This window comes from Lynx rufus, unplaced genomic scaffold (assembly GCF_022079265.1).
Source record: "Lynx rufus isolate CCGP_SWC_20201006 ecotype Redwood Valley unplaced genomic scaffold, mLynRuf1.p SCAF_6, whole genome shotgun sequence".
In the NCBI taxonomy this organism is placed as follows: domain Eukaryota; kingdom Metazoa; phylum Chordata; class Mammalia; order Carnivora; family Felidae; genus Lynx; species Lynx rufus.
This window is the reverse complement of record NW_025814878.1, coordinates 88,610,651-88,631,531: the sequence shown is the minus strand read 5'-3', so window position 1 is coordinate 88,631,531 and position 20,881 is coordinate 88,610,651. Positions and strand designations below refer to the sequence as shown.

Here is a 20,881-nt window from a genome sequence, read left to right as displayed (position 1 = left end):
AAATTTTTTTTTAATGTTTATTTATTTTGAGAGAGAGCGAGCGAGAGAGAGCATACATGAGTCAGGGAGGGACAGAGAGAGAGGGAGAGAGAGAATCCCAAGCAGGCTCCACACTCAGCATGGAGCCGGACTTGGGGCTTGATCTCAAGACCATGAGATCATGACCTGAGCTGAAATCAAGAGTCAGACACTTAACCCACTGAGCTGCCCAGGTGTCCTGGCCAAAATGTTTTGAAGCAAATCCCATTTAGCTGTAAATACTTCAGTATATATCACTAATAGATAAGAAACTTAAGAAAAAACACAACCAAATACTAGTATCATACCCAACAAAAATAACATTAATTCCTTATGATCATCTAATTTTCATGTTCAGTTAATTATGTTTGTCTCAAAAAAATTTCTTTGCTGTTTCTTTTTTTTTTTTTTGACAGTTCATTAGGATCCAAGCAAGTCCCACAAATGCATCTGCATAGAATGTATCTTAAGGCTTGTTACCTAGATAAAAATTGTCCCTCTGCATTTCTTTCCATCCATATGATTTTTGTTATTTGTCCAGCAGAATTTGCCATATTCTGGATTTGGCCATTTATATCCTTATAATGTCATTTAACTTGCTTTCCTCTATTGCCTTTATTTCTCATAGTCTTGTAGATATAGAGGCTTGATTAGATTCATGTTCAGGTTTTTTAATACTTTAGAGATGGTATTGTGTAGTTGCAACGACATCGTATCAGGAGGCATATACTGTTTGCTCTACATTTAATTGTGACAGGCCAGTTGGTTCAAGTGGCATTAGTTAAGTGGATTAGCTTAATCCAACCATTGTATAGTTTTCTGTCAAGATTTCACTAAATGATTCAAACAGCCATTATTTCTGGGGTGGTTACAAAATGGTGATATTTCTGATTTCTATTATTCATCCTGCACTTAAATTAGTTCAGTTTGGTAAGAACTACTTCTCATCAATTATCTGGCTAGTTAATATTATTTAGTATTAGTTTTCTATTGTTGCATAATAAATTACCCCAGACCTTATAGGCTTAAGACAATAATAGCCATTTATTATTATTATTATTATTATTATTATTATTATTATCATGGACTCATAATAGGCTACTCTGTTTTCAGGCTTGCCAACTGCAAATTTGTTCTCTACACAACTGCCAGGGGGACTATATAAAATAGAATCTGGCCATTATTACAACTGCTCAGTGGGCAGAATCATTTAATCCTTAAATTTCACAATTTAAGGAAGGCAGAAGTGCCAATGACTCTTTACCTAACTTTGAAGTCACAAGCTGTCATTTCCAGAATTACTTATTATTTATACAAGTCAGCCCTATTCAGTGTGGGAGGGGACTGCAGAAGGATGTGTTCAGAAGGAGGGCCACCTGGAGGCCGGCTACTATACTCAAAAATAGACTTTTACAGAAAAGGAAGGTTGAACCTATCTATCTTTCCCCTTTGTCGAATTTCAGAATAATGAGTGGTACACTAGCAATCTCCATAGGTGCCAAGTTTATTTTTCTTTTTAATCCCTTGGTAGAATGTATGTATGGAGTATCCTCACAACTATGTGTATTTTATATATCGGTATGTTAAAATCCATTATTCTCTAGGATTCTGAAACTGTCCCATCTTTGGCCAGTGGGGTCTCTTTAAGTTGGCTTCTGTCTTCTTTTAAAAGGACCGTAGTAGTCTTTGACCACTCTCCTGCTCTCAGGTACAAAAAGACATCCAGGATCATATCATACATTTCCTACCCCAGAGTTGAATGCACAATTATACATTTATTTTTATTTTTTTTTAGTTCTTTGAAGTTTGGGTTTATTTTTTGTGAAAAACAGCATTTGGAGCTAACACTTTTGGTACTAGAGTTTTCATTGCTACTGAGTTATGTTGTTTCTAGATTTCTTTGGTGGACACAGCTAGGAAATAAGAACTTTAGAAAGAGAAAAATTAAGTCATGAATTCATATGTTATTTCTAGTTCAAATAAAAAATGAGAAGATTTTTACTTCTTTGATTTTATGTCTGTATCTCTTTTATCTTATGCTGAATATCTTGGTTCCTAATGAGAAATATTAACATAATTACTCATTTGGTTTAGATCCATCTGTTCATTCATCCATCCATCAAGTTACCTAGCTATTTTCATTTGTAGTTACAAAATAATACTAATGCCACCAATAAGATATAACCCACTTTATGGTCAGTTTTAAAGTTAATTGCATTAAATCTCTCCTAGGTTATGCCACCAACTTGAAATACAGTTAGGTTCATTTATTTCTTTATTTTCTTTCAATGCTTAAGAATTACTCCTTTTCTTTTTTTATTTTTCCAGGTGAAACATTTACTTAGCTCCAAATAAAAACTATGAAGCAAACTATATTTTTCAAAGTCTGGCTTTCATCCCCATTACTTCTCCTTGTTCTCTTCCTCATGCTACAGATAACCATTTATAATTTTTTTTTCTGTAATCTTCCTCTGTTTTTTTTCTACTCAGAAAAATATGAGCAGGTGTATATGTGTATTATGTATACCTGTATGTATGTATTTATATCTATTTATCTATATCTATCATTCCCTTTTCTTACATACTTCTTTATCTTACTGTTTTTCACTTAATATATCCTGAGGATCACTTCACAGCAACACAGCAATATATAAAGATTTCTATAGCTGTGTCCTCCATTGTATGAATGTTCTCTAGCTTTACCAATCAGATACCTAGTGATAAACGTCTTGTGCTTGAACAAATAGAGTTTGCTCTGGTAAACAACAGTGTCTGTTTTTCTACAGCCTCACCATTAGATTAGACAATTTTTGGAGCGCCTGGGTGGCTCAGTTGGTTAACTGTCCGACTTCAGCTCATGTCATGATCTCACGGTTCATGGGTTTGAGCCCCGTCTCAGGCTCTGTGCTGACAGTTTGGAGTCTGGAGCCTGCTTCAGATTCTGTGTCTCCCTCTCTCTCTGCCCTTCCTCCACTCACGCTTGCTCTCTCTCTCAAAAATAAATAAACATTAGATTAGACAATTTTTTTGAACTTTTCCTTCATCTTATAGGTAAGAAGTTAAGGCCAATACTTAACTTGTAGTCTCTAGAAAACAGAGTCTAAAAGCAATTCAAAGGAGGGACACCCAGGTGATTCAGTTGGTTGAGTATTTGACTCTTGATTTCTGCTCAGGTCATAATCCCAGAATCCTGGGATCTAGCTCCCTGTCGGGCTCTGTGCTGAGTCTGGAGCCTGCTTATGATTCTCTCTCTCTCTTTCTCTCTCTCTCCACTTGTACTCTCCCCTCTCCACCCCTCTCCCCCGCTTGTACTCTCTCTCTCTCTCTCAAATAATAATAATAAAATAAAAGCAATTCCAAGGAAAGGAAGGGGTATTCTGCCTGGCAAGCAAGAGTGAGAGAAAAACAAAGTCACAGGGAAAGGAAGAAAACCACATGCAAGGTAGTGAGCTACCTGGCAGGTTACACCCGCTGGTTGCTTGGGGAGGAAGTGTTAGTTGAGGGGCCAGAGAGAATCATACAATTCTCTGGAATAATGAGCAGGGAGAAAAGCAGGAGCAGAGAGGGTGACAGCAGGCCATGATACACCTTGAACAACAGATGAAAGCCTAAGGAACATGTTGAGCAGGAAAGAGACATGAGCATAATTTTTGGCAAGCTCTACAATGAGGAGAGTTTAGGGAGCAGGGTACTAGTTGGCCAACGATTGGTCATACCGTCCGGCAGAGGATCACTGGTTAGACTGCACGAAGCACTGCCACTGGAAATCAAAGAAGAGGACGAAATGGGCAAAGAATTCTTAATTTGGAGAGTTTGTGGGGCCCTGGAGCATGTACGACTGGGCTCTATGGAATTTGGAAACCTCCAAAATTTTATGCAGATTTTTGTGTCCTTAGTATGTTTGTTTTTCTGAGGAAAGGATTTTTAGATCTCACCTTATTCTCAGACATCTGTGAGCCAAAAAAGAATCAGGAAACGCAGGATCAGTGAGGTCTGGTGCTCAGCGATAGATTTATGTTGTAAATAGGCCTCATTTATGAGCTTAGTATAAATCTTGGGTGCATTTCACCTCTTACATCCACATTCTCCAAACTCCAATTGTACTTACTGCTGCTCATATTTATATTTAGCTTGTTTTTGTAAGTTTTGCTTTTCCTACACTGTGTTTTTCTTAAAGGAACACACTTCACATTCTTCTCAGTCATCACCAAAAGATGACTTTCAGGTGTTAAAAGAAACGGAGGCATAGTAAGAATTTTGAGTTTAGGGGCGCCTGGGTGGCTCAGTAGGTTAAGCATCCAACTTCGGCTCAGGTCATGATCTCACAGTTCTTGAGTTTGAGCCTTTCATTGAGCTCTGTGCCGACAGCTCAGAGCCTGGAGCCTGCTTCGGATGCTGTCTTCTCTATATCTCAAGAATAAATAAACATTAAAAAAATTAAAAAAAAAAGAATTTTGAGTTTATCTGAGGAACACTTGATTTGAACTGGGCAGCCTGTAATATACCAGATAGAGAGGAGCTCCAGGAGCTGTACCAAATGAAAGACTTTTACAGGCAGAAGGGATGGGAATAAGGAAAGCAGGATGGCCAAAAAGCAGACTGTTTGTTGCAAAGTCACTTCCCTCTAGGGGATGGCAAGGGTCTATCACGCAGATTGTCTAACTGGCGCTGATCAGGCAATTCCTGAGTGACTGGTTTAAGATCCCGTTTCTGGGAAAGCCTAACCATAATTCAGTCAGGTCTGGGTTTGGTGATGTGGGGTGTAGCATAAGCAACTCCATTTTGGGCCTGTTGTCTTGTTTTTAACAAAGGTCAAGCAAAGTGCAAATTAAATGAAGTAAAATCAGCTTAAAAACATGTTGTACAAAACACATGTACGTAGATAAGTTACAACTAAACAAATCTTTTTTTTTTTTTTTTTAAATCCTTGGCTGCTAACAATAGAAACAGCTCACTGGTTCTCTGTTGCATCAGAGCTCATCCCAAGAGCATAAAGGCCTTACATGAACTCTGCCTTATTATACCCTCATCGGAGAAACTGCATTAGGACACAGCTGGATCTGTGGATGCTGACGTGCATGGAGCAGAGAAGCAGGGCGTTTAGGGGTTTACAGAATCCCCAGCGGGGTCCCAGCCATATCAGGCCCCCCCTCCCACCTTCCTTGGCTCAAGACCTCCCCGTATGTACCAATGGCGCCTCCTACTCCCGGCTGTGATGCATGGAACCAAAGGAAGCATTTTGAGTTCTTTTTGAAAAAAACTTGTACCATTCAGCTGTGCATTGTTAAGGTGCTTTGACCGGCTTTGAGATTTTTTCTTTTAAAATTTATTCCCAACACCATGAAATTTATGCTTCTGGGTTGGGGCCTGTCTCTTGAGCATTTAAAAAACGTTTTATCTTGCGTGTTAGTTATTTTGAAGAAAAAGACTGAACGTTAGCTTTGATCTGCCTAGAACGGTACCCAGAAATTCAATTTAATAGTACTCTGCTTCAGGAAAAAAACAGAAGTGTAGAGCCATGTAAAGTTAAAAGCCTGAGATAGAGGAAAACTTCTTAAACACCATGGAAAAGCATATATTACAAAGAAAACATCTTCTTTTAAACAGGGGATTCTTGTTACTGAGATTAGAGCAGAATTACAAAACTTATCAAAAAGAATAAAATTCTCTGTAAAATGCTGCCGCTAGAGCTGAAAGTCCATGAGTGGGAACCTTAATATTTTTAAATAGCTTTATTGAGGAATAATTTACAGACCATAAAATTTACCTCTTTCAAATTCAGGGAGCTGTCCTTTTAATGTTATTATATAGTACTCACAAGAGCTACTTCTGACTCTACGGTGGTGCTTTACACGTAGTTAATACAGTAAACATTTCGGTGTTATCTCCATAAGAAAATCCCAAACATTGGTCTCAATTTTGATAAGAAAGCTTTCAGAATCCTATAAACAAATGTGTCAGCATGAAGCAAGTCCATTTGTTATTCAAGTCAAAGCTCTCATGTGAGATTATAAGGTCCCGCTTTCCACCCACACAGGAGGTTATGAAACCCCCAGGGTCTTTGTTATTACGAGGCAAGGTACTTCCCAATTTGGAGAACATATGAAGTGTCCACTGAAGACACTTGATTAAAAAAAATTAAAAATAAATGAACAGATTACATCCAGCAGATAAAGAGATACTTAATACTTTTGTTACCTTACCTGTATTATTAGTTGCTTTTAAATTCATTTCTTATTATTTAGATTCTGGAGAGAATTTTGACCCAGAGACTAGGAAGTTTGGTTTTGGGTCCTGCTGTTCTACTTTTAAGGTGCTGGTTTTATCCTTTTGATTCACTCACAGTCTCTGGGGCTTTGTTTCCTATCCATTAAATTGGGACTAGAATGTCTGCCTTGACTAATCTGGGGAGGTGTGATTAGGAGCAATGAAAATAATATATGCAAAAAATGCTCTGTTAGCCAAAAACTGCCATGCGATTGTATGGTATTACTTTTACTATCACAATTCAAGAAAATTTTGTATATTAGTCAAAATAATCTGCAAATAATTCTAGGTGTCTGTCTACACTTGACACTATATTTTCTAATTAAAACGTGTGGCATTTATTTATTTATTATTTATTTAGATTTTTTAAAAAGTTTATTTATTTTGAGAGAGGGAGAGAGTGGGGGAGGGACATAGAGAAAGGGAGACAAAGAATCCCAAGCAGGCTAGGCACGTTCAGCACAGAGCCCAATGCAGGGCTAGATCTCATGAACCCTGAGATTATGACCTGAACTGAAATCAAGAGTCAGATAGATGCTCAACTGATTGAGTCACCCAGGTGCCCCAACACTTGTGGCTTTTAAATGGCAACAGTTAAGCCCTTTGTTCTACATGGAATAGTGAGGAATTAGAGTGAATTTCCTACTTGGGCCTTCAATTTCCCATGCTTTCTTACTGTCTTACATGCTTTATTATCACATTCTTTATTACTATCAGTTTATTTATTATCACATTAAAAGATAACAAAAACACTTAGTAGGTTACCTGAAGAATGACATTTCTTTAGATAAAGTGAGGTAAATTTGTTCTTTTGAATAATTAAACTTGGTTGTAGAGCAAATTAGAATGCATAAGTTGTAAAGCAAGCCTAAAGGTTTCATTAGAAATTGTAAAGAAGTAACAATAAAATCATAATGGTTGAGCTAATTCAAAGTATATTACTCTGTGAGGGTGGTGTCCCAACCCGCAGATTTTGTCCTTCGTACTTCTATGGGCTTTTGCTTTTAGCTTATTGTTTAGCACATCAGGTGTCTTGGACATCCCAGAACACATCAAGCCTTTTCATACTTGTTTTGGATTTGATAATTTAGATTTGACTCCCCATTGACCCTCCCTGCACTCACAATCATAAGCAATAGGTCATAATGTACCATGAATATATCTCTGCAATATCTTCAAACTAATTCTTTCCTTTTTTATGGCTACCCCTCTATTTTTTTAATGTTTATTTTTGAGAGAGAGAGAGAGAGAGAGAGAGAGAGAGAGAGCATGCGCATGCTAGTGGGGGAGGGGCAGAGATAGAGAAACAGGGGATCCAAAGCAGGCTCTGCAATGACTGCAGAGAGCCTGGTGGGGGTGGGGCTTGAACTCATGAGCCTAGCTGTGAGATCAGGGCCTGAGCTGAAGTCGGACACTTAAACTACTGAGCCACCCAGGCACCCCGTTATGGCTTCCCTTCCCTCTCCTTCCCTCTCCTTTCCTCTCCTTCCCTCTCCTTCCCTCTCCTCTCCTCTCCTCTCCTCTCCTCTCCTCTCCTCTCCTCTCCTCTCCCATCCTCCCTTTCCCTCCCTTTTCTTTTCTTTTCCTTTCTTTTCTTTTCTTTTTTCTTGTCTAAGTTCATTTATTTATTTTGAGAGAGAGGGAGCAAGAGAAAGAGAGCATGTGCAAGCAAGGGAGGGGCAGAGAGAGAGTGAGAGAGAATCCTAAGTAGCACAGAGCCCAATACAGGGCTTGAACTCACGAACCATGAGATGATGACCTGAGCCAAAACCAAGAGTTGGATGCTTAATCGACTGAGCCACCCAGACACCTCTATGGTTACTTCTTAGAACCAGGCCCCTCATAATATGCTTAGATTTTCCAAAACTGTCTCCTAGTGATTCCCCAATAAATCAATGCTGCAAAGGGATATCAAGAGGACTGTCTTTACCATGACTTTTTCCTGTCCAGGAATGGTTTATATCTCATTCTTGAGGACAATCAAATCTGTTATCCATCATGTATATTTCCCATCCTTCCATCTGTCCCATTTTTCATAGCTAATTAATTAAAATGTTCTGTTTAGTCAATTTGGCTTCATTATCATGACCATCATGGGGTCACCCTGCTTGTCCTTACATTTGCACTTTTGCTTAAAACTTTTGGAATAAAGATTTCTTCTACTTTTTTCATTGAACATTTACTTATTGGTTCACTAACTGAACAAATAATTAATGAATGCCTATTCTATGAGAGGTAACTCTTCAAGGTATGAGGGATAAAATGGTAGAGTGACAGCTCAGACCCACTGTTTAGGGAAAAATAATAATCAACATACAAACAAGCAAACAAATAAACAAATTAGAGAATAATATATTATGGGGAAAGTAAAATATGATGATGTGATAGAGAATGATTAGAGGGAGGGATAGTTTTGGGTTGATCTAAGGGGGCACCTTTCTGAGGAGGTGATAAGAAGGAGGCAGCCGAATGGAGACTGTTTGTTGGCAAGGGCCTCCCTGAATGAAGACACAGTGTTCAGGTCTAGAAGCAGAAATGAGCTGTGTTCTAAGGACAGAAGTAGGCTAACTGGACTTGAGCACAGTGAGTGAGGAGTAAGAGAGAAGGCCCAGGAGGCTGTGGGGGCCAGACCACATAGGGCCTTATCGGTTAAGGTCAAAGATTTAGGTATTATTTTACATGTCCTAAGAAGTCATTGGAGAGTTTGGGGTAAGAAAGAGTAAGATGTAATGACAATCTCCTCTCCTCCAACAAGAAGTGTTTTCTCACTAACCCCGTGCATTGTAATTAGCAGTTGTTTGAACTTTGCACTTTGCTTTTGATTATTTTCCAGTGGAAGGTTGGTGGAAGGGAACCGCTTAGGGGAGGTAAGGGATTCACTCAGGCTTTGTAAGACTGTGTGCTCATCTATGCTCCTGTCTCCTAGGGGATATTCTGGTCTCCCATTTCCTGAATTGCTTTGCAGTGAGCTAGAATTAGCTGTGCAGTGCATCATGCCTTCTGACATGTCCTGTGGGACAAAAGCGGGCAGATCACTTTTCTAGTTGTCTCATACATGTAGAGAACAGCTAGGATGTAAGAAACTGAATAGCCAGAGTGGAAGAAATTGAAGGATGGAGTGCTTACTTCCTCTTTATTTGGCATATTCCCAGAGCACCCTCATATATTACCTGCACACCGAGGAGATGCTCAATGAAAGAAGTTCTTTACAAGACAACATTCCTTTGTTCTTCCCACTCAACAGGTCCATGTTTTGTTTCATACTAAAGTAGTTCAGAAGTCACACCACACAGCTTTGCTAGGGTCCACCTAGAGAGGACCCTTTCTGAAGGAGTTCAGTATGAAATATGAATATGCAACATGAAAGCAAATCCCAATAAGCAAACCCTTGTAGGATTAATATTTCTGGGGGTGCCTGGGTGGCTTAGTCGGTTAGCGTCCGACTTCAGCTCAGGTCATTATCTCATACTCCGTGAGTTCAAGCCCTGCGTCGGGCTCTGTGCTGACAGCTCAGAGCCTGGAGCTCACTTCAGATTCTGTGTCTCCCCTTCTCTCTGCCCCTCTCCTGCTCATGCTCTGTCTCTCTCTGTATCAAAAATAAATAAAAACATTAAAAAAAATTAAAAAATATATATTTCTGACAACACTCTCAATGTGATGAATATAAGATTATTTTCCACGGTGTCTGGAATGACATGTAGTTATTCCTTTTTATTGTTTAAAAAAATTGACAAGATGGCATAAATGTTGCTCTGACCCTCTTCCAGTTGCTTTTATTTGTTGCCCAGACACCTATAAAGTTGACATAAAAACGTTTTATTACTTTGAAAAGTTTGTTGATTTATTTTACGAGAGAATGAGAACAGGGTAGGGGCAGAGAGAGAGAGAGAGAGAGAGAGAAAGAATCCCAAGCAGGCTCCACTGTCAATGCAGAACCTGATGCAGGGCTGGAACCGATGAACCACAAGATCATGACCTGAGCTGAAATCAAGAGTTGGACACTTAACCTCCTGAGCCACTCAGACGCCCCAACAGATAAACATTTTAAATGTGAGCATCAGTCTGTGTTTCTAGTTTGTGTGAGTGGAATACTACTTAACATGCAAATAACCTGCAAGTTTCTTTCTTAATAACATCGTACTTACTGGACAGTGGATGCACTCTCCACACATGTCCCACCATTGCTGCATTTCATTAAACTGCAAGGAGAAACGTCACACTGGCTAACGCTGCGCCCAGCATCTGGGTGGCCCTCAGGATTTCCCAGGCTTCTGAAGTGGCCATTCTTCTCAGTGCGAACTTGAATAGTGAAAATGCAACCTTGAAGAAAGGCAAAAATACATCATATTACAAAGCTGGAAGAAACAGACAAAACAAGAGGAGAATTACTTTTCATTTTTAAAGCAAAATTTTTTTGACATAAACTAATACATGTCAATTGGTGAGAAAAATACTATAAAAACACAGAAAAGCACGGAGAGAAAAATAAAAATTATCTATAATATCAACACTCTAGAAAAGACAATAGTTCACACTTTCATATATATTATATACCACTAATTATTAATATACATATATACACACTATTTTTTCTATGCTTAGCTGTATTTTCTTTTAAACAAAAACAGAATCCTGCATTAAATTATATTGCATATAGTATTCCAAACATTAGTATAGTATAAATACCACTAACTCTTTCCTAATAGCATAAACTATTTTTAAATGATGGCATAATATTCTTTTATATATTTAATTAACCTCAATTGGACAATTGACTAATTTATAACTTTTTTGCTATTAAAAATAATGCTATAATTAATATCATTATATGTATATCTTTGTGCATTTGCTAATGATTTTCTCAGTATTAATTTCTAGCAGTAAAACAACTAGGGCAAACAGTATGGATGCTCTGAAGTGTGCCCAAGTGTCACAGATATTTCGCACAATTGTATCTCCCCAATTGTGCACTGGAATGCCTGCTTCTTCACAGTTACCACAATGCAAGAGATTATTATGTTTCATTTTAAAATGAAATAAATAATAAAATGCCCTTTTGCCGGTTTTACTTGGGGTTGGAAACCTTTTACTAAATTTATTAGTCATTGGTATTTTTTCCGTTTCATATGCTTATTGTGTAATATTTTTCTCAATTCACCCCTTTAAACATTAATTTGGAAGACCTTATATAACGAGCATATTAGTTCTTTGTCATATATTGTTAATGTTTTCTTCAGTTTAATATTTGCCATTTAATTTTGCTTATGGTGAAGCTTCTATTTTTTATGTAGAGAAGTTTATAATATTTATGTTGTCGCATTTATCTTTTTTTCCCTCAGAGATTTGTCTTTACATAGATCCCTAGAAAGCTCTTTGCCAGGTATACACTGTATGATCTTACTTATATGTACGATCTAAAGAAGTCAAACTCATAGAAGCAGAGTAGAATGGTGGTTGCCAGGGACTGGGGTGTGAGGGAAATGGGAGATGCTGGTTAAACTGTGAGAACTTTCACTTATAAGATGGATAGGTTTTGGGGATCCAAGGTACAGCATGTGCCTATAGTAAATAATACTGTATTATACACCTGAAATTTGCTGAGGAAGTAGATTGTATGTGTTCTCACCATACGCACACAGAAGGTTGACTTGATCGCGCACACTTTTCTCAATGTGTATGTGTACCAAATCGTCACACTGTACCCCTCACCTATATACTATTTTATTTGTCAATTATACTCGGAGCTGGAGGGAAAAGGATCTTTAACACACCAAGATTAGGCAAATATAAACAAAAAGGGCAGTTCAACAAAGACTCTCCATGGAACTGTTTGGGATCCTGAAATGCATTACAATTTTACTCATCTCCTTTAGCACTTAGAGTTTGTTTATAAAGTACTTTTAGGTCAATATGGTTATCAACCATAAATAGTGTCTTTAAAAGGGTAAAAGAAAGGCCGGACTGGATTTTACTTTTGAAACTTTCAGGAGCTAAAAGCATGGAATAATTCCTCATGGTGAAAAAGATGGGTTCAGTTTTGAAAGGTCAAGAATTTACTCTCCAACTTAATTCTCACTGGCATTTTCACTGACAAGCACCATTCTCAGCAGGCGCTGATATTTTCTTATTGTGAGAGAAGTGATTGTTCTTCCTCAGATTTAACCTTTGTTATTTCTCCAAGTACTGCCATCTGCTATTACACAAAAAAGCACTGTACAAAATGAAGAAATTAATGAATGCTACTGAGTCTACACCCAATAACCAGGTAACTTAATTAACGAAGCAGGGCTTCCCAAGCTTTTTGCATAGCGAAATGCACTGAGCAGAGAGCAAAGTAGAAGTGCAGGATAGTCAGGTGGGTCTGGAGCCAATTACAATCTCTGCCACATAATGGGTCGGTGATCAAAACCTGAGTGCCGACCTTTTCACTTTTAAACTGGGGACAAGAATATCTGATAATCTATAGATTAAGAGGAATAAGGTGATATACATAAACTGGCCAGTATGATCCCTGGCAATTAGTAGGGCTCGTATTCCATCCTGTCTACCTCACTGTCTCAAATCCCTTACGACCTTTATAAAATTGTTTATCTTTTTTGGCAAAAATTGAAAAAAAATTTTTTATAATCATGCACTGAGAAAAAACTTGTTAAATGACTATAATAAGTATTAAATTCTGAAGCTGTTCATTTAAAAGCACTTCTCCTTTATATGGATAAATTAAATGCTCTTGTTATGAAGAACTGCTAAAATATATTTTTGGCTAAAAACGTGGCAATGCAATGCTATATTTGGAGAAACATTTAGCTAATACAAATAGTTGAATGTGTTTCTTTTACAGAGAGCTGTTCATGTCAGTCAATATAGACAATTTACAGGCAATTATGGTAGAAGCCATATGTAGAATATATATTGTATATTTTCAGTCTTATTAATATAGCAAAGTATAATCTGCTTAGTGTAGCACCACACAACAACTATTCATAACACACTTCCTGCAAATGATAAAGTAGTTATGATAAAGACTTAGAAGCCATAAGCCAGGTGTATATTGGAAAGTAAAATGAGCTAGGTTCCACATAAGTGGTATATTTTGACTGTAAAATAATATGTAAATTATTGCAGTAAACTCATTTTTTCCCCTCTTATGAGTTCTGGTTTGAAAAGTACCATGCAATTAAAGAGAGGTGGGCGGGGGGCAGAGAGAGAGAGAGAGAGAGAGAGAGAGAGAGGAAGCTGAACTAGCAAGAAATGGATTGTACTGACAGTGTAGGGCACTGTTAGTTGGAATAACATGTTCTTACAGTGCTGTTAATGAATCTGAATCTATTTCATGTCCAGTCTGTTTAGCTGAGTAATGAATATTTAGTAATCCCTGTACCAATGAACTCTAGATGCTGTAACACTAGAATAATAGATAGATTTCCCCATGTTCACTCTAGTCAAAAGTAACTTTTAATTCTACATCATGATTAAATAGGTCTTTCAGTGAAAGCAGCAGATCTTAGAACACGGGTGAAAGCAATGGATCTTCTTCCCATAAAAATGCACTTGGGCACATGCACAATTGTATGTATGGCTTCAGGAGACTCCAGGACCTGCTGAATCCCATATGCATCAGCCTGAAAGCCCTGCAGCTTTGTAATAGATGCAACTTTGGAGAGGAGGGGAGAATTCTTCTTAAGGCAGGTGAGAGAGTAAGGCCTTCTCTGCATGGCATATGCAGATTAATCTGAAGAAGGATTAAATAACTCAATATTTTCATAAATATTAAAGTTCTAGGGAAATAATGGCTCATTATAAACTGTTTCCAGAACAAAAACAAATAGGCTTTATCAACAGTAAGGATTTGTATTTCATTTTATTATTTTTTTTAATATTAAAAAATTTTTTAACATTTATTTTTAGTTTTGAGAGAGAGAGAGAGAGAGAGAGAGAGAGAGAGAGAAAGCGTGAGCAGAGGAGGGGCAGAGAGAGAGGGAGACACAGAATCCAAAGCAGGCTCCAGGCTCTGAGCTGTCAGCACAGAGCCTGACGTGGGGCTCAAACCCATAAACTGTGAGGTGTGAGGTCATGACCTGAGCCAAAGTTGGACTATTTAACCAACTGAGTCACCCAGGAACCCCAGGATTTGTATTTTAGACTGATAACTTATGGAGTAGAGTCATTTATCACTAGTGTTTAAAAAAATATGTAAGCCTAAATCATATAATCTTTTATAACATGTGACTTAATCACCAAAGACAAATGCAATGACCTGAGTCTAATTATTAAATTTTTCCATGAAATTTTGTATTTGTTTTGTTACGATTAATTAATATAGTGGCTTCCAAATCTGGGCAGACTTATTGAAATGCAAATTTTTAGATTCCATCATAGATACTTCGATGAAGTAGTTCTGGAATAGGGTCTAGAAATCTACATTTGAAGAAAGTTATGTATATCATTTTTTACAGCCAGTAGAACTCAGCTTTTGGGACTCACAGATGAATGTTACTACTGTGATCTAGCTGTTATGGTACATTGGTAACAAGTATCCATGATTTGCAGAACATACTGAATGCCAGGCAGACATCAAGGGAGGATTCAAGAGACAAGTGATAAAATTAGGGTCTTTCAAGTTCATGGAACTTCCATGATGCTGGATTAGGTGGCATTTACCAAGAAGACCTGCCCCAAACTTCTATCCTGAGAATCATGGCAGCTGACACACTTCCAGAAGTGTGTGATCCTAGCGTGTATGTCAGAGGAAGGGCCTACGGTGTGCATGCTGAATTCAGGCTCACCATCATACTTAAGGAGAAAACGACAGGTTTGATGAGAGCTTCTGTTCTCATTAGCAAGGTGTGCAGAAAATTCATAATCTTAATAGAAGGGAGAAAGTTACATAGAAAAACCCCAGGAAGCACTGGCCTTCAATAAATTTGACAACATCAGGGGTGCCTGAGTGGCTCCGTGGGTTAAGCATCTGATTCTTGGTTTTGGCTCAGGTCATGATCTCACAGTTTGTGAGCTCGAGCCCTGCTTTGGGCTCTGTGCTGACAGTGAGGACACTGCCTGGGATTCTCTCTCTTTCTCTCTCTTTCTTCCTCTCCCCTGCTCATGCTCTCTCTCTCTCTCTCAAAATAAACATTAAAAAAATAAATAAATTTGACAATATCAAATCCTATGACAACAGGATGGAGAGATAATAATAGTAAACATACACTGAGCGTTTATCATGTATCAGTTTCTGAGTGAAGCACTTAAGATAACTATTTTACTTAACTGATTAAATCAGAACAATCTTATGGGGTAGATATTTTTCTCCTCTGAGGAGAAAAGAAAATGGAAGTTCAAAGAGTTTAAGTAACAGGCTACAAGTTACGTAGCTGTGACGCAGCAGAGGCTGAATCGGAAGATGCATTGACTCCAGATCTCATGCACCTAACCACTGTCCGTGTAGCGGAGAAAGAGAAGAAATGTCTGACTGGCGCTGTGCTGTCTCCCACCACCAGGTCCGTCATCACTGCTAACACAGAGTAGGTGCTGTAAACCAGTGTCAATTTTGTGTTGTCTCACCATTACCTCCACCTCAGAACAATCCATGCTGTGCAGGTGAGGCACAGGGAGACACAGGGTGGTGACTAGCCAGGGTCATGAGGCTTGTAGGTGGAAGGACTGGGTGCATCCCCAGGAAGTTGGGTTTCAGAGTCCACACTCTTATCCTTGAAGCTATACCCAGAGTATTTATGTAAGAATTGTGTCTGTAATAAATGACAAGTTTTGAGGACCCCCCCGCCACACACAGGGTCTCCACTTCACTGAGCGGAAGATGTGCTTCTTCACATTTACCCATCCCTTTTCTTGAATATAGTATTTGTAAAAACTGATTGATTTGTTATGCCTTTGCAATCCTTTTCAGATTATCTCCTGCTGTGGAAGAACTATTGAGTTATTATTTGGAGCACAGTGCCTCAATATGCTTTAAACTCTTCTATAAGACACTCTTCGGAGAATCAGCACTGATTGCATATTCAAAGAAAACGTTTCTTGGAGAGCCTTGGCAGAATGAACTAATTTTATTGGAATAAGATGCTGGATTGGCTGTGTTGCCTTCCTATGTCTCACACACGTGGCCTCCTGCATCCGTGTTTAGGCGGAAGCCCATGAAGCTGGGGAGAAGGATGCTGCCAGGCAGGCAGAGAACCCAAGTGCCTGAAGTGGTTTTTGATGGCAGCTCCTGTCCTGCAGAGATGTGCATCACATCCTGGTCCCTATACCTTGACTTCTGATGGAGAGTAAGCTGGTCATGGGTGGGTGGCTGAGAACACTATAACAAAGAGTTCCTTGAGCAAATATCCGGAGACTAGGACACATCAAAAAGCTTATTTTCACCAAATGCTCTATTACAACAATTCAAAGCATGTCTTTATCTTATAACTCTACTATGAATCAGCTTTGTACGAGAAGGTCTGAGTCTACTTCCCTTTCTGAACACAGGGAGACAGACTGAGGCAATATGATTATTTGCACAAGCATAATGTTCCCCCTTAATCCTCTTGACTTGTGGCCTCTGTGGTATGGATCAGTTAGTTGTAGTCTGTCTCTCATCTTTGCATCAAGTACATTACAAATTTAGTTGGAGTTTCAATTTTTACTGTGACTCCATGAGATTTACCCTGCTTGTCCTATATTAAAAAGCACCCTAGGGGCACCTGGCTGGCTCAGTCCATTAAGCAACTGACTTCTGCTCAGGTCATGATCTCATGGTTCAGAAGTTTGAGCCCTGTGTCGGGCTCTGCACTGACAGCTCACAGCCTGGATGGAGCCTGTCTGGGATGCTCTCTCTCTCTCCTTCTGTCCCTCCCCCATTTGCTCTCTCTCTCTCTCTCTCTCTCTCAATAAATAAATAAACTTAAAAAAATCACCCTATACAAAAAAATCAGCCATACCCCTACACCCCTCCCCCAGAGCATGGTCTACTTTTCATTTTCCCCCACAGAATTTATCACCTTATACTACTATATAATTTACTTATCATTTTTAGTGTTTATTGCCTTTTCCCAACTGGAATGTAAACTCACGAGCGCAAGAATCTTTGTTTTGTTCATTGAAACATACTAAACACATAGTACGTAGGTAGTAAGCAACTAATAAACAATGTCCGAATGCTTTCCCTTAAAATCAAGCTTTGATCAAGTCTGATTCAAAAGCAACCCATATTTCTGGTTTTGGAACTAGATGTATACTCATTAAAGTTTTTTGTTGTCTCCAAATTTGAAACTGGCAGGTATAGTGTAAAAACAATCCACGACTTACCTTGAAAGCCATTTTTAAAATCGGCTCCATGGGGTAAGAGATCTGGTATGTATTCACTGTAGCCACCTACATAAAACTGACTGACGATATTGAGACCAACCAGTCTTCCTGGGGAGACGATGGACTTATTTTTATGATCATCTACCTTCAAAAGGAAAAGAATTCAAAACCTATTAAGAAAAGGAATTAATTCCTCTGGGTGAACTGTTAAGCTACTGTTTTGTTATTTCCCATTAACTTGGCATGAAAAATTCACAATACCTGAATTTTGAAAAAATAAAAAACACCTCACCACTGTATTCTTTGCTTCCCTGCTGGTGTCTGTTACCATGGATATATTAATATAGCAGTCATGGTTTTGCATTTCAATCAAAATCATAGTTCTCCAAAGATTAGGAACTAGCATCCCACTGGTCTTCCTCCATCTAGCCTTGCCCCCCTCCCCTTCCATTCTCCATACAACCACCAGAGTCAGTTGTCAAAAAAAGTCGACTGTGGTACCCAAACCCCTTCTTCAATTTCTCAGTAGCTCCCCATAGCTCTTGATAAAAATCTAAACTTCTTAGCGTGACATCTAAGTCCTTTTATAATATATATCTGGTCTACACTAACCACCTCTTTTGCTCCTCCCTACCTGAAAACCACAATGAACTACTGGCATTCTTCAAACCCACACTGGGCACTGTTGTTTTTCTGGACCCCTATTTACTTGCAGTTATACTCAAGCATCACCTTTTTGGGGGAGCATTTCTTGAGCCCTCTCTCACCTTATTTATGTTAGTCATCCCTCTTACTAATCCCCACACCACTTAGTTGCAAGCATGCCTCTACTGCTCAGCTGTATGCACTGGTCTGTGAACTGCAAGGGAAAGGCAGCATGGACCTGTTCCCCTCTCGTCTCCACTGCACAGATCCAACGATATATATAATGCGCGGCAAGTCTCTGGGACAGATGAAGGGATGACGTTTTACCTTCAGCCAGCCCATCTGGAAGAACCTCCCCAGACGGACTGTGTGGATGCCAAGGCTCAGATCGAGGGGATCACTGCTGATACTTGCTGTGCCCGCTCCCAGGTTGTAGGTGTAAACCACACTGCCCTCACGCAGACCCACGGCCAGGAAGTCATCGCTGTCCGACCCTGGGATGAGAAGATGTGTGGGGCATACTCACTGAGAGGAAATTCAGGAGTCTAGTAACCTTTGCTTTATTTTCTAGTTCTGAGGTATAGACAGCATACAGAAATTATAACAGACATCTAGCCTCTCAAGGGCACTCCGGTATGTGCGCGTCTGGATATTATTATTCACACCCACAGAAACTGTCTGAACACTAAGAGTTTTTCTTTGAAGCCATGAGGGTTCTGGTCAACCCAGGGGAATGATCAATACATAAAAAGTTGGTATTAAAATCTCCTTTTTGTCTGAATGAAGTTCAGTGTGCACTTTACAATAAATAGAAATTTACAATAGACTAGAACTGCTCTGATAGTTCAGAAGATTCAAAAGATTGAGATAACCTGATTTCAGCTTTGAAATTCTATGATTTGAAGAGAGTTTTGAAAATTTTATTTCCATAATTGCTCAGGATATGCTTTAATTGTTCTATTACAAAAGCTCCTGACCATTTTCCCCTATGACTATTTAGAGGTGGGATGTTCTTGTGTTCCCTTTTCTCATTCTCTCTCCATTAGTTCAGGACCTTCCATGGAAAACAGTGAAATGCAGGACCAGAACACTCAGAATACAGCTCATATAGACCCATGGGAAAAGGGGCAGGTGGTTGGGAGAGATCCAGCATCAGGCACTGGAGGAGGGTCATGGCAATGGTCTGGTGGCACTAGGAAGGTTGGAGATGGTTAACAGTGTAATTTCTGGCAGGTGAGCAGAACACCCATTGGTCAAGGCAGAGCTTAAGGTAGGTGGAGGCAAGAGATCTGTCCACAGGAAGGAGGGACCCAAATATATCATCTAATTTCTGAAAGATGTGTTTGTGAACCTTATTACTGAGGTTTGCAGGTGGGAAACTGAGGCAAGAACTTCTGCTTGCAGGAAGACCCTAAGGCCTGATAGAAGAGGTTTAATCATGGGGCAAAAAGCAGAAGCGAGTCCTTGAACATAGACGAATTTTGTTGTGAGTATTCACAATCTCCCCCTCCTACATTTGTAAGAGTCATAGGCTGTATGCTCCCTTGGTTTCTGTTGTTAGGCTAAGCAAGGTAAAGGAGACAAAGATCTGCAGGGGTGTGGGTTTCCAGATAGCCTAGGGAGATAGGTTTCCAAAGGCACTGGAAAGTGGAAGACAGAAATATTATTTAGAGGTACTTGAACTCTACCTGTGCTTTTCTAATGAGTCTGCCATGGGCCCTGAGCTGGGTTATTTTGGGGAGCTCCTTAGGTGAGTATAACATTGCAGCCAGGGTTGAGAGTCACTGTGTTAAGTGCCATATCATTGCCTAAACATGCTGGGAACTCAGCAAATCTCATTTTCCCTCTCTCAGGTGACTTCTTCCCACCTGCAATGTTGCACTGGGCTAGCTGGGTTATAGATTTAAAATAGGAAGAAGTCCCAGGAGAAAACAGATTCAGGAAGGCAGTAAGGCAGAAATTGGAGAAAAACCACAATTAGAGATTGGAGAAATCTTTCAGGCAGCAGTTGGACTTTAGAAGACACAGGGAAAGAAGGCTGAAGACAGAATTGTAAGAGACTTTTCTGTGGGCTGTGAATAGGGATCTTTTTGAGGCATTCTAGTGGGCATCTGAATTGTCTTTTCAATTGTTCAGATTTTTGGGCGGGAGACGGTATTTTGCCAATGGAACTGGTGGTAGGAGCGTAATTTATTTCAGCCATATCCTTCTCTTTTTTCTGTCTTGTTGCCATTCTTCTTCCTCGAGTCATGGAAAGCCTCTATCATGCCAGGTACAACATGACCCTCCAGGTCCTCACAGCCTGGCTGGGAGGAGATGGGAAAATTTTCTCCTGTGCCATGGAGATCAGAGGAGGAGCAGCATGGGGGCAGCCATTATGCGAACAGCCATGTCCCAGGGAATACAAGTAGGGGTGCCCCAACAGGTAGGGAGAAGTGTAGCCAGGGAGTTAATCAAACTGTCAAGCAGATGATAGCATCTTATTTACATACGATGGGGCCATCAGGGTTGTTTTCCTTTTCTCTGACACATCTTCCCCTTTGGACCTTTCCTCAATTGTAATCCCTGATGGTGGGTAATGGTGTAGGTAAGAGAAAGGAAAGCAGCTAACTACCATTGCTGGTGCCTGGAAGGTGAACGTTATTTAGGG

General features: G+C 39.4%; 1 protein-coding gene across 1 annotated transcript in view; it reads right to left on the bottom strand.

Moving 5' to 3' along the window:
* EYS (eyes shut homolog) overlaps window positions 1-20,881 on the bottom strand; it is a 1,631,667-nt gene that overhangs the window by 51,903 nt on the left and 1,558,883 nt on the right. The window contains exons 37-39 of the mRNA XM_047102761.1: window positions 18,559-18,725; window positions 17,587-17,731; window positions 10,431-10,605 (exon numbers count right to left, since the gene is read on the bottom strand). Of these exons, the coding sequence (XP_046958717.1) occupies window positions 10,431-10,605; window positions 17,587-17,731; window positions 18,559-18,725 (487 nt within the window). The remainder of the gene's footprint in view (window positions 1-10,430; window positions 10,606-17,586; window positions 17,732-18,558; window positions 18,726-20,881) is intronic.